The 13,106-nt window shown below is 45.8% G+C and overlaps 1 protein-coding gene across 3 annotated transcripts in view; it reads right to left on the bottom strand.

Moving 5' to 3' along the window:
- Positions 1 to 5,481: 5,481 nt before the first annotated feature.
- Positions 5,482 to 13,106, bottom strand: part of LOC311371092 (integrator complex subunit 15-like) — a 9,019-nt gene continuing 1,394 nt past the window's right edge. For 2 of the 3 annotated variants that reach the window (XM_084489315.1, XM_084489314.1), the window contains exons 3-8: positions 12,556 to 12,777; positions 11,483 to 11,648; positions 9,931 to 10,208; positions 9,157 to 9,394; positions 7,591 to 7,630; positions 5,482 to 5,838 (exon numbers count right to left, since the gene is read on the bottom strand). In XM_084489315.1, the coding sequence (XP_084345441.1) occupies positions 5,646 to 5,838; positions 7,591 to 7,630; positions 9,157 to 9,394; positions 9,931 to 10,208; positions 11,483 to 11,648; positions 12,556 to 12,777 (1,137 nt within the window). In that variant the 3' untranslated portion in view covers positions 5,482 to 5,645. The remainder of the gene's footprint in view (positions 5,839 to 7,590; positions 7,631 to 9,156; positions 9,395 to 9,930; positions 10,209 to 11,482; positions 11,649 to 12,555; positions 12,778 to 13,106) is intronic. The other variant, XM_084489313.1, reaches the window with a different exon arrangement.

Raw genomic sequence — 13,106 nt, 5'->3', positions numbered from 1 at the left:
TGATTGGCTGAGGAAAAAAAAACGTCATTTTACGTCACATATACGTCACATCCTGACGCAGATCTCACGTTGCAATCCGAGTAAGGTCTCGCTGCAGCCTGTAGGACATCCAACGTCCAAGTGCTACGTCACTCACTCACGTCCAGTCACGAAGCGTGGTTCACGGGCGTGGAAAGTTTCAATCTCTTCTTTCAATCCCTAACCCTAACCACTACTACCCTATCCCTAACCCTAACCACTGCTAACCCATCCCTAACCCTAACCACTACTACCCTATCCCTAACCCTAACCACTGCTAACCCATCCCTAACCCTAACCACTACTACCCTATCCCTAACCCTAACCACTGCTACCCTAACCCTGAAAGGGACATAATTATAAACATCATCGCTGGTGTAAAACGACTTTGACGGTAGCAGTTGGATGTTGATGTCCTACAGGCTGCAGCCAGACATTATTGGAGTATCCGCGCATTCCTCCCACGTGGTCCTCCCTCGGAGGGTCGGTGATCAGGGTTGCCAGATTGGGCGGCAGATGATGGCACGTCTATGGTGCCCATAGACATCACCATAGACATCTTAAGATGTCTATGGTGATGTCTAGTGGTGCCCATAGACATCTTAAGATGGGCACCACTAGACATCACCATAGACATCTTAAGATGGGCACCATAGACATCACCATAGACATCTTAAGATGGGCACCACTAGACATCACCATAGACATCTTAAGATGGGCACCATAGACATCACCATAGACATCTTAAGATGGGCACCACTAGACATCACCATAGTGGGCACCATGGCACCACTGCCGGTGATCATCATTCATTCTGCGACAAAACCGCCGCGGAAATGAACCGCGTTTCACAACGAAGACACGTCCTGCACCACTCGGCGATGTGCGAATTAGATGAGAAACAAATAATTGATTCATTAATAATAACAATTATTTACAATATTCGGTGGGGCCATGGGAGCACATCAACCCGGTGATGCACCAATGGCAATGTCGAAGAGGAGAAATTACAATAAAATAAGATACAACATGAGGAATAATGTTATATTTGTTAGGATTCTGGACTTAAAATGTAGGCTATTGTTCCTCTTGAAATTAATGATGAAATACATTACCCCGTAACACAATACATAATAAATGCAATGTGCCACGTAAATAAATAATGAATGGTTAACATTGCACCCTTTTAGAGAGGTAACAAATGTATCAGATATCCTTTAAATGGAGCATTAACTAAAACTGGTATTACAGTATTACAACACTTAAAATGCTTTGCTGGGCCAATATCCAATGTCCTGCCGGTTGAGATATGTTGTTTTAGGATGTGTGATGAAACGGCCTTAAAAGGCAACTGCGTTCCAGAAGCTTCTACACTCCTAGAAAGACTAGAAGCGTGCGAAATAAATAGCGACAATGAAATTAATACGGAAAACAACCAAAGGGATCATTTAAATGAGTTCAAAAGTATTTTGTGACCAATTTTACCATAATTTAATGGATTGTTTAAGAAGTTTAATAATAGTAAACGTTTTTGTAAATCCAACTCTTAATTGTCAAATTGATATGTATTTTGTCGACTGCTTTAGTTATGCCTCATTAAAAGAGAGTATTCAATAATTGTTTTACACATTCTTCATTAAAACAGTCTTTAAAAGGCTAGATTAGTAAACATTCATTATTTCTTTCCATGGCACAATTCATCCTCCATACTAATGTGTTAACGTCTCAGTCTCAATTGAAGTTTAGGGTTCAGAATGAGGGATACTGTGTGTGTGTGTGTGTATATATATATATATATATACAATATATAACAATACACTTAAGTTCAGGTTACAACTAGTTGGGTCAGTGTTCAAATGGGCCTATATTATTATTAGCTATAGTTATAGCTATAAATAGTCAGTTTATAGTTATTTTCTTAACTGTTTTAAGTTTTAACCTGTGCAAGCTGTGATTATACACACCTCTCTACTGAAAGTCAGAAACCTCCACAGAAGATGGGAGCAGTCAAAATGGGCAGAGCAGGAGGATTATTATAAATTGTTGTACGTTGAGAATAGTTTTGTCTGTGTTTTTGTGTTTGTGTGTTTGTGTGTTTGTGTGCGTCGTGTCCGTCAGACGGTGGATAAAGCATCAGTCCTGTGATTCCTGTCTGGAGGCCGTAGAGACACAGGCGCCGGGGTTGGTAAATCATTTGTTAATCACAGTAAACAAGTTGACAGACTACTCTGCTGGTGTTTTCATGGACAGTGTAAATAGCTGTTTCACCGAATGGCCCTATGTCCTCAACAGGACAGTGGATGCTGTTATGGTTATTACTTCACTAATTATATGTTTATTCCCACAGATTTGGGTGAACAGGGCCTTTTCTAAATCACTTTCTCACATACATTCATTCATTCTCTTTCTCTCAAGCTTGGGGACATCCTATTGAAGACTAAACCTGAAGTTATTTTTAATCAAGTTATCGTGACTACACCGATAAACATAGGCACTGGAAAGAAGAGACAGGAGATTGTGTTTAAGACGTGTAATGTCCAGGGTTAGGGTTAGGGTTAGGGTTAGTCTCCTCCCGTTCACAGAACCACGACGCCTCTGGTCGTTTATCCCCACCCTGCCATGGAACCAGTGGGCCCATATAGAGGATTTAGGGCTTGTGAAAGGTTAACGTATCCAGGCCTCAGCAGATCGTTGTTGTAGTTGCATGTGTTCTCAGTCCAAGAATGCAAAAGCTCCTGGAAGAGAGGAATCCATTCTCCCGTGGCCCTCTGTTTGTGTAATCACTGCTGGTTGTATGCCAAAGCTCCACTGTTTGTACCAGGCTGTTGGGCAACAAAGGTTCAGAGTTTGATTTGGTAAAATAGAGCTCTAGTTTGGAATAAGTCATGCGCAAGTACTCACGCACACGCACACGCACACACACACACACACACACACACACACAGGATGTAAAGCTTGTTGAGGAGGGTTGTGATGATGCAGATTATTATATCTTCATCCCATCTTAAATCCACACCAGCTCATCTGCGGGGTTGGGATCCCGTTTCCTCTCCATCAAAAGGCTCCACACAGAACCCTTAAGTACAGTTTATTCTCTCTTCTTCAAACCTGTGTGGGTGCTTCTGAGGAATCAATTATACGATTTGTATCTCAATGTTTCTTAAGCTCCTCTTTGGGGCAGATTAAGGCTGTTGCCCCATGTCAACAGAAGAAAATGTTGATTTTAGCCCACTTTTTTTTTCCCACTAGCGTCCACTGACATCCCTAATACACTTTATCCAAATGACAGAGGAAATGTGTTTATACAACACGGTTTCTTCCAAGTTTTACCCCCTTGGACACGTAGCCATGTATCTGGGCCAATGCAGTGTGTTAATGGCAATAAAAGACCATCAGACATGTATGTTTTAGAATATGTAAAGATTATTGTTTATTTGATTATTACTTTTAATGACCTGTATCTTAGAAATAGTAAAAAGAGCATAAAAGCTGAATATAGCCAAATTAATTCCTAAATGTTAGGCCTAGTTAAAGTCAAAAACATACCAGAGTAACACTTGGTATACATTAAAAACAACAATACATCCATAAATGATCCTATTATTATTTATTATATCAACAATTCCTTCTTTTAAACTTAAACCTTTTCTCCATAATTGCCACATTAACTTAAAGATTTAAATTGAACTGCGGCTGGTGTTTCAGCACGTCTGCCTCCTTTCAGCTTGGATTCAGATGTGTTCTTTGGCTCCAGACGTTTCTTCCACAGGAAACCCATGTCTACAGCTAGTGCTGACAAGGAGAAGTGGACCGCAGCACACCTGCACAGCGCTGAGCAGGAACCGATTCTGACTGTGGTTAGCAACCTTCATTTGTGCGCAGGCGGCCAGGGTGAGTAAAAAGAATCTGAACAACAATCTCCTTGTTGAAGCTGCAGACTAAACAAAGACGAGGCCGGTACACGGCACGTTGTAGATGACTAATAACCGACAGACGAAGAAGCATTGTGTGTCTGGCCTACTGACGATTAGGGGTGAAACGATACTCATTCGTACCGACATTTCTCGGTACAGGTCTAACGGTTCGATGCACGTTTCATTTCGGTACGTTAGCGTGTTACACTCTGAGAGTGTCTCGTCTTGTCCTGATGTTTTGTGTTGAGGACCACAATGGAAATAAGTCCTGGACTATTGTGTTTTGTCTCAATTGTCTGGTCTCAATTGTCTCAATTTGATGTCTTTCCATTTGTGTAAGGCATTTGTTTGATACAATTTAATGAATCAAATCAAAATCCAATTGTTTAATACAAATAAAATAATAAAAACTGCTGTACCGAAAAACATACCGAACCGTGACTTAAAAACCGAGGTACGTACCGAATCGTGACTTTTGTGTATTGTTACCCCCCTACTGAAGATAATACAAATATAGGCCTACTAGCAAATAGAAACAACCAGTTCTCTAAGGCTGGGGGCGTGACGTCACATGGGCGGGTTCGTTTAAACATTAACAGAGTTCAACTACACATCCTTTTTAAAAATGTGTTTTCTGTGCCTCCATAGTTGAATAAAGGTGAAGGAGTGGCAGCTATTTAAATGAGTTACGGGACGTAACCCCAGTAACATAAGAGACGATAACAATGACATTTCACCTGCCGTGACACAGAGTTTCCCTCCATAGCACACGGCTCATGAGAGGCTGGATGATGCAATGCCAGGCAGATGAGGGGCGCCTGGGCTGGACGGATTTAGCACGCAGCTGTGAAGGGCTGATACCTTATCACCATCAGCACAGGCCGAGCCTAACGGTGCACCTTGAAGGCCCTTTCCACGTCTTTGGTCACCAATAACCTACGGAAGCTCACGCTTCGTTTGGCGCTTAACAACTGAAGATATTTTGAAGAGTTTAAAGAAGTACGCATGTGGCCTTGTTTCATTTCTCACTTTTCTAGTACTTTGGTCTCCTATTACAAACACACCATTCTAATATAATTGTCAGTTGGTATTCATAAACTGCTTATACTTTGATATTCCTACCAAAGTATTAGCAGTTTATGAATTGTATTATATATGCAATACATATTTTGGTTGTAGGCTGAATAAATAAAGCACTATTCTGTTTAAAGCAATGCGTCTTGTTTTTCATGTGATCGCGTGCCACGGAAGGTCCATAATATCATATGGACCAAATATCGGTCCTTATGCAAATATTTATAAAGGTCCTAGGACCAATATTTACACACCAACAGTTATGATGGATAGCAGACAGTGACCACCAGTGGAGGAAACCAGGAACAGCATCTAATAAAAAGAAATACAGTAAAAAAATATTTTTTATTCAACAAAAGTATCGGCCTCAAAATATCAGACATGACCTGAAGTGACTCAATGAATGTTGAAGTGTTACCAACAAACACAGTTACATCATCACATTGATACATCAAACAGGTCACAGGCCACACACACACACACACACACACACACACACACACACACACACACACACACACACACACACACACACACACACACACACACACACACACACACACACACACACACACACACACACACACACACACACACACACACACACACACACACACACACACACACACACAGTTTATTTCAATGGTTGGGGCGATAAGGGAAGGGCATGGCCGCCATGAAGGGCTGGGCGGGGTACTGGGGGTGAGGGGGCGGGTGGGGGGGGTGAGGGGGCGGGTGGGAGGCGATGGGGGAGTGGGGGCTGAAGGCCATGGGGGGCGTGTGGATGTTGTTGTAGTACAGGACCGGCCCCGACATCACCAGCTGCAGCAGACTGTTGACACACACACACACACACAATGATAACTTATCAAGACAATATTTCCTATTTATTTATTTATTTATTTATTTGTTTATTTATTTATTAGGGATGCACCGAAATTTTGGCCACCGAAAATTTTCGGCCCAAAAGCGCATTTTCGGCTTTTGGCCGAAACACTTTTATCACCGAAACAACACGGCCGAAACAGGAAATTGTGACGATGCAAAAAAAAAACGCAGCCAGCACACGCTTGTCTGGATAAGCGCCTCTGCGCCAACATGTCTGCGGTGTGGGCATATTTCCATATATCTGAAAAAGACCCACGGATACCGATTTGCAAAACGTGTAATTCTGAAATTTCGAGAGGGGGTAAATCTGCAAAGAGTTTCATCCAAACGAGCCGTCTTTAGCGACGGCTCGCTATGAGACAGCTTCAATGAGCTGTCGGCTATCAGCCGCGAGCTTAGGGACCGTCTGCAAAGTGCAAAACGGAAAACAATGTTGTTTTTTCAGTGCTAAATAAATATTTTTATACTTTTAATAATTGTAATTGATTTATTCTTTGAATTGCAATGCCTTGATTTTAGTGAGGTTAGTACTCAGTCATAGCTATAAATGCAATGGTAGGCCTACTAATAATTGGCATAATAATTTATTTCGGTGTTTCAGTTTTCGGCCTTGGTTTCCTCATTTTCGGTTTTGGCCAAGAATTTTCATTTCGGTGCATCCCTAATATATATATATATATATATATATATAACATTATACATTTTAGCAGATGTTTTGGATTTGTATCAGATAATTGTTATCGTAATCATCTAGAACAACCAATTTCCCCTGAAGGAGGTTAAACTAAAAGGTGATGAAGGTTAAACTAAAAGGTGATGAAGGAGGTAAAACTAAAAGGTGATGAAGGAGGTTAAACTAAAAGGTGATGAAGGAGGTTAAACTAAAAGGTGATGAAGGTTAAACTAAAAGGTGATGAAGGAGGTTAAACTAAAAGGTGATGAAGGAGGTTAAACTAAAAGGTGATGGAGGTTAAACTAAAAGGTGATGAAGGAGGTTAAACTAAAAGGTGATGAAGGTTAAACTAAAAGGTGATGATGAAGGTTAAACTAAAAGGTGATGATGAAGGTTAAACTAAAAGGTGATGAAGGAGGTTAAACTAAAAGGTGATGAAGGAGGTTAAACTAAAAGGTGATGAAGGAGGTTAAACTAAAAGGTGATGAAGGTTAAACTAAAAGGTGATGAAGGAGGTTAAACTAAAAGGTGATGAAGGAGGTTAAACTAAAAGGTGATGAAGGTTAAACTAAAAGGTGATGAAGGAGGTTAAACTAAAAGGTGATGAAGGAGGTTAAACTAAAAGGTGATGAAGGTTAAACTAAAAGGTGATGAAGGAGGTTAAACTAAAAGGTGATGAAGGAGGTTAAACTAAAAGGTGATGAAGGAGGTTAAACTAAAAGGTGATGAAGGTTAAACTAAAAGGTGATGAAGGTTAAACTAAAAGGTGATGAAGGAGGTTTAACTAAAAGGTGATGAAGGAGGTTAAACTAAAAGGTGATGAAGGTTAAACTAAAAGGTGATGAAGGTTAAACTAAAAGGTGATGAAGGAGGTTAAACTAAAAGGTGATGAAGGAGGTTAAACTAAAAGGTGATGAAGGAGGTTAAACTAAAAGGTGATGAAGGAGGTTAAACTAAAAGGTGATGAAGGTTAAACTAAAAGGTGATGAAGGTTAAACTAAAAGGTGATGGAGGTTTGCGTACTTGTTATGTGGAAGCCGGGAACAGATCGCTCTGAGGTCCTCTGTGGAGAAACAACAAGAGATCAGTGACTGCTTCCCAAACCCTCTCAGCTCTTATTGTTAACAACAAAGCTCATTCCAATGCTCCTCCATTGTTGCCCACGGTTGCTTGCCAACATCGGCCGTAGTATAAATGTCCGGGTGTGTGTCCACCAAGTCAGACAATAGGAATAAGATGTACTCTATAAGCCTAACATGTGAGACAATAGGAATAAGATGTACTCTATAAGCCTAACATGTGAGACAATAGGAATAAGATGTACTCTATAAGCCTAACATGTGAGACAATAGGAATAAGATGTACTCTATAAGCCTAACATGTGAGACAATAGGAATAAGATGTACTCTATAAGCCTAACATGTGAGACAATAGGAATAAGATGTACTCTATAAGCCTAACATGTGAGACAATAGGAATAAGATGTACTCTATAAGCCTAACATGTGAGACAATAGGAATAAGATGTACTCTATAAGCCTCTCATGGTGACCAATCATTGGGTTCTTATGTTCAGTGTAATCGTATACAGTCGGTACACAGGACGCTTAGGAGACCTTTCAAACCTTTTTAATGATCCAAAATGTATCAAACATCGACAGTATGTACATCAATAAGCAGACCAAGTGTTTGGGTCCTACGGCCTGTGCTGTTCAGCTCTGCACGTATCACATGGCAGGCACAGAAACAGACAGCCGCTCTGGGTAACAGGCTACACAGTGACTGGTTATAGTCAGCAGCACTGTGGTAACAGGCTACACAGTGACTGGTTATAGTCAGCAGCACTGTGGTAACAGGCTACACAGTGACTGGTTATAGTCAGCAGCACTGTGGTAACAGGCTACACAGTGACTGGTTATAGTCAGCAGCACTGTGGTAACAGGCTACACAGTGACTGGTTATAGTCAGCAGCACTGTGGTAACAGGCTACACAGTGACTGGTTATAGTCAGCAGCACTGTGGTAACAGGCTACACAGTGACTGGTTATAGTCAGCAGCACTGTGGTAACAGGCTACACACACGCCCCTATATCCTACAGTGTGAGGAGGACCAGAGGGTCCTACAGTGTGAGGAGGACCAGAGGGTCCTACAGTGTGAGGACCAGAGGGTCCTACAGTGTGAGGAGGACCAGAGGGTCCTACAGTGTGAGGAGGACCAGAGGGTCCTACAGTGTGAGGAGGACCAGAGGGTCCTACAGTGTGAGCACCAGAGGGTCCTACAGTGTGAGGAGGACCAGAGGGTCCTACAGTGTGAGGAGGACCAGAGGGTCCTACAGTGTGAGGAGGACCAGAGGGTCCTACAGTGTGAGGAGGACCAGAGGGTCCTACAGTGTGAGGACCAGAGGGTCCTACAGTGTGAGGAGGACCAGAGGGTCCTACAGTGTGAGGAGGACCAGAGGGTCCTACAGTGTGAGGAGGACCAGAGGGTCCTACAGTGTGAGGACCAGAGGGTCCTACAGTGTGAGGAGGACCAGAGGGTCCTACAGTGTGAGGAGGACCAGAGGGTCCTACAGTGTGGTTCTCCTCTCACCTCTGGAGCAGAGCAGCGCCCCGTTGGCCAGCGCCACCTGCAGGGCCTGGGCCAGGCGGTCCAGGGCCAGCTGGGAGAGGGCGTGGGCGTCGCCCGACGGCCCGTGGCCGTGCTTGTCGGCCTGGTCCAGCAGCCGCGAGAGGTCAGAGGTCAGCGTGGCCAGGGTCTCCAGCTGGAGGAGAGCGAGGCGGCCAAACAGCCCCTTCTCGTTCAGGATGTTGGGGAGCAGCATCAGCACCTGAGGAGTCAGGAGACGTTTAGCGTTGGTCTGAGGAGTCAGGAGACGTTTAGCGTTGGTCTGAGGAGTCAGGTGACCCTAGCGTTGGTCTGAGGAGTCAGGTGACCCTAGCGTTGGTCTGTGGAGTCAGGAGACGTTTAGCGTTGGTCTGTGAGGAGTCAGGTGACCCTAGCGTTGGTCTGAGGAGTCAGGAGACGTTTAGCGTTGGTCTGAGGAGTCAGGTGACCCTAGCGTTGGTCTGAGGAGTCAGGAGACGTTTAGCGTTGGTCTGAGGAGTCAGGTGACCCTAGCGTTGGTCTGTGGAGTCAGGTGACCCTAGCGCTGGTCTGTGGAGTCAGGTGACCCTAGCGCTGGTCCACTGTCTGTGACCTGCTTGTGTCTTCACCCTTTCACTACAGACGTCCACCATTGCTGATGGTACGTTGCCCTTGTTGCTCCGCTGGTAGAACACGGGCATGGACCCTTCAGGGCTTTGATTCCCACATGGGCCCGCCTGGTGTGTGGTTAATGATCACATGGTCCAGAGCTCCTCCCACCTGTAGCACGCTGAGGTGCAGCGTGGAGAACAGCCGCCCCGCCTCCGTCTCACTGTCTGCCGTCCCATTGGTCAGCACCTGCTTCTTGTCTCTCCTGTAGGCCAACGGCGCTTTGACACACCAGCGCACGAGCCCGCCCAGCGGCGTGAGGTCCAGCGAGCTGATTGGCTGGCTGCCAGAGAGGGGCGTGTTCAGCAGAGTGATGAGGACCAGGTGAGGGTCGTCCTGGAGCCATGACACGATCATCTGGAGGAGCTCCAGTGGAGGAGTGAGGTCTTCTGCAGAGACACAGAGACACCAGAGGGTCTTAGTCACCTCACTGTGAAGAGGAGGACCAGAGGGTCTTAGTCACCTCACTGTGAAGAGGAGGACCAGAGGGTCTTAGTCACCTCACTGTGAAGAGGAGGACCAGAGGGTCTTAGTCACCTCACTGTGAAGAGGAGGACCAGAGGGTCTTAGTCACCTCACTGTGAAGAGGAGGACCGCTTAGCTCCAGAGGGATCACAAGACAACAAGGAAATGAAAACAACACCAGGAATTCATGTCTAGAGTATCAACTCTGATATCTTATTACCTTAGGTCGATAAAGATTACTCTAACGGAAACATTTCCAATAATATCATGATCGCAGCCAGAGGAATGTTGAAAGAAGCTTGAAAAGCAGAGTGACACAATTGACATCAAATTGAATGCAGCACTTCCAGTTTCCCCTAGGCCTGCAACAGGTCCGTTGAGGTGGTAGAGGGTGGTGACAGCTGTTACCTGTGGTGAGGTGGTACAGGTGACAGCTGTTACCTGTGGTGAGGTGGTACAGGTGACAGCTGTTACCTGTGGTGAGGTGGTACAGGTGACAGCTGTTACCTGTGGTGAGGTGGTACAGGTGACAGCTGTTACCTGTGGTGAGGTGGTACAGGTGACAGCTGTTACCTGTGGTGAGGTGGTACAGGTGACAGCTGTTACCTGTGGTGAGGTGGTACAGGTGACAGCTGTTACCTGTGGTGAGGGGGTACAGGGTGGTGACCAGCTGTTACAGCTGTTACCTGTGGTGAGGTGGTACAGGTGACAGCTGTTACAGCTGTTACCTGTGGTGAGGTGGTACAGGGTGGTGACCAGCTGTTACAGCTGTTACCTGTGGTGAGGGGGTACAGGGTGGTGACCAGCTGTTACAGCTGTTACCTGTGGTGAGGTGGTACAGGGTGGTGACCAGCTGTTACAGCTGTTACCTGTGGTGAGGGGGTACAGGGTGGTGACCAGCTGTTACAGCTGTTACCTGTGGTGAGGGGGTACAGGGTGGTGACCAGCTGTTACAGCTGTTACCTGTGGTGAGGTCGTACAGGGTGGTGACCAGCTGTTACAGCTGTTACCTGTGGTGAGGGGGTACAGGGTGGTGACCAGCTGTTACAGCTGTTACCTGTGGTGAGGTCGTACAGGGTGGTGACCAGCTGTTACAGCTGTTACCTGTGGTGAGGTCGTACAGGGTGGTGACCAGCTGTTACAGCTGTTACCTGTGGTGAGGTCGTACAGGGTGGTGACCAGCTGTTACAGCTGTTACCTGTGGTGAGGTCGTACAGGGTGGTGACGGCGGTCACCAGCTGGCAGCAGAAGCGCGGGCTGCAGCTGTGGATGTTGTGCAGTGTGGACATGGACCCCGGCACCAGGCTGCAGTAGTCGTCCACCAGGACCCGGGCCAGACGCACGCAGAACACCCGATGACTCCTCTGGACACACACACACACACACACACACACACACACACACACACACACACACACACACACACACACACACACACACACACACACACACACACACACACACACACACACACACACACACACACACACACAGATCTGATCTTTGCACGTCAGTGTGTACGTGTGTGCACCTGTGTGTGTGTGTGAGTGAGTGTGTGCCAGTGTCTACGTGTGCCAGTGTGTACGTGTGTGTGTGCCAGTGTGTACGTGTGTGTGTACGCCAGTGTGTGCCAGTGTGTACGTGTGTGTGTACGCCAGTGTGTGCCAGTGTGTGTGTGTGTGTGTATGTATGCCAGTGTGTGTGTGTGTGTACCAGTGTGTGTGTGTACACGTAGACCAGTATGTACGTGTGTGTGTGTGTGTGTGCGTGCGTGCGTGCGTACACCAGTATGTACCTGTGTGTGTGTGTGTGTGTGTGTCTGTGTGTGTGTGTGTGTGTACCAGTGTGTGTGTGTACGTACACCAGTATGTACCAGTGTGTGTGTGTGTGTACATGTCTGTGTGTGTACGTGTGTGCCAGTGTGTGTGTGTACGTACACCAGTTTGTACCAGTGTGTGTGTGTGTGTGTGTGTGTGTGTGTGTGTGTGTGTGTGTGTGTGTGTGTGTGTGTGTGTGTGTGTGTGTGTGTGTGTGTACATGTGTGGTGTGTGTGTGCCAGTGTGTGTGTGTACATACACCAGTGTGTGTGTGTGTGTGTGTGTGTGTGTGTGTGTGTGTGTGTGTGTGTGTGTGTGTGTGTGTGTGTGTGTGTGTGTGTGTGTGTGTGTGTGTGTGTGTACGTACATGTGTGTGTGTGTGTACGTGTGTGCCAGTGTGTGTGTGTACGTACACCAGTGTGTGTGTGTGTACAGCCTTCTGAGGGACACTCACCTGTAGCCAGGTAGCGGCGCACTCCAGGATGGGCACGCGTCCCACGGCCACCGACATGGACACCAGCTTGCTGAGCAGCGCCATGCGGCTCTCGTCCGCCTGGTTGCCCTGGAGACTGAAGAGGGCCGAGAACATGAGCTGCCGGACGCTGTCCCGGCTCTGCTCCTGGAAACAGCTGCACATGATCTCCAGCAGCTGCAGCTCCTGCAGCGCACTCATCCTCTGGAGGGACGGACACACAGACATTCATACATATATATACATATACATACATACATACATACATACATACATACATACATATGATGAGAGGTTGGAATGTATACAAACTAATGAACCATGTATTAAAGGACAATTCCGGTATTTTGAACATTGAGCCCTTTCTGGGTTGTCTAGGATCAAATAGATTAGGGTATAGGGTTTCAGTTTCTGTCGTGTTTTATTTGTCATTTTGTAAATCCATTGATTTCTGTTGGAAGACTTGTTGCTCGTTGACCGGAAACGGAACAGGGGGCTGGTTGTAGTCTTTTCGCTCAGTTCTAGCCCTACTG

This window comes from Micromesistius poutassou, assembly GCF_964030765.1.
Source record: "Micromesistius poutassou genome assembly, contig: SCAFFOLD_2672, whole genome shotgun sequence".
Taxonomy (NCBI): Eukaryota; Metazoa; Chordata; class Actinopteri; order Gadiformes; family Gadidae; genus Micromesistius; species Micromesistius poutassou.
This window is presented reverse-complemented; position numbering and strand designations above follow the sequence as displayed.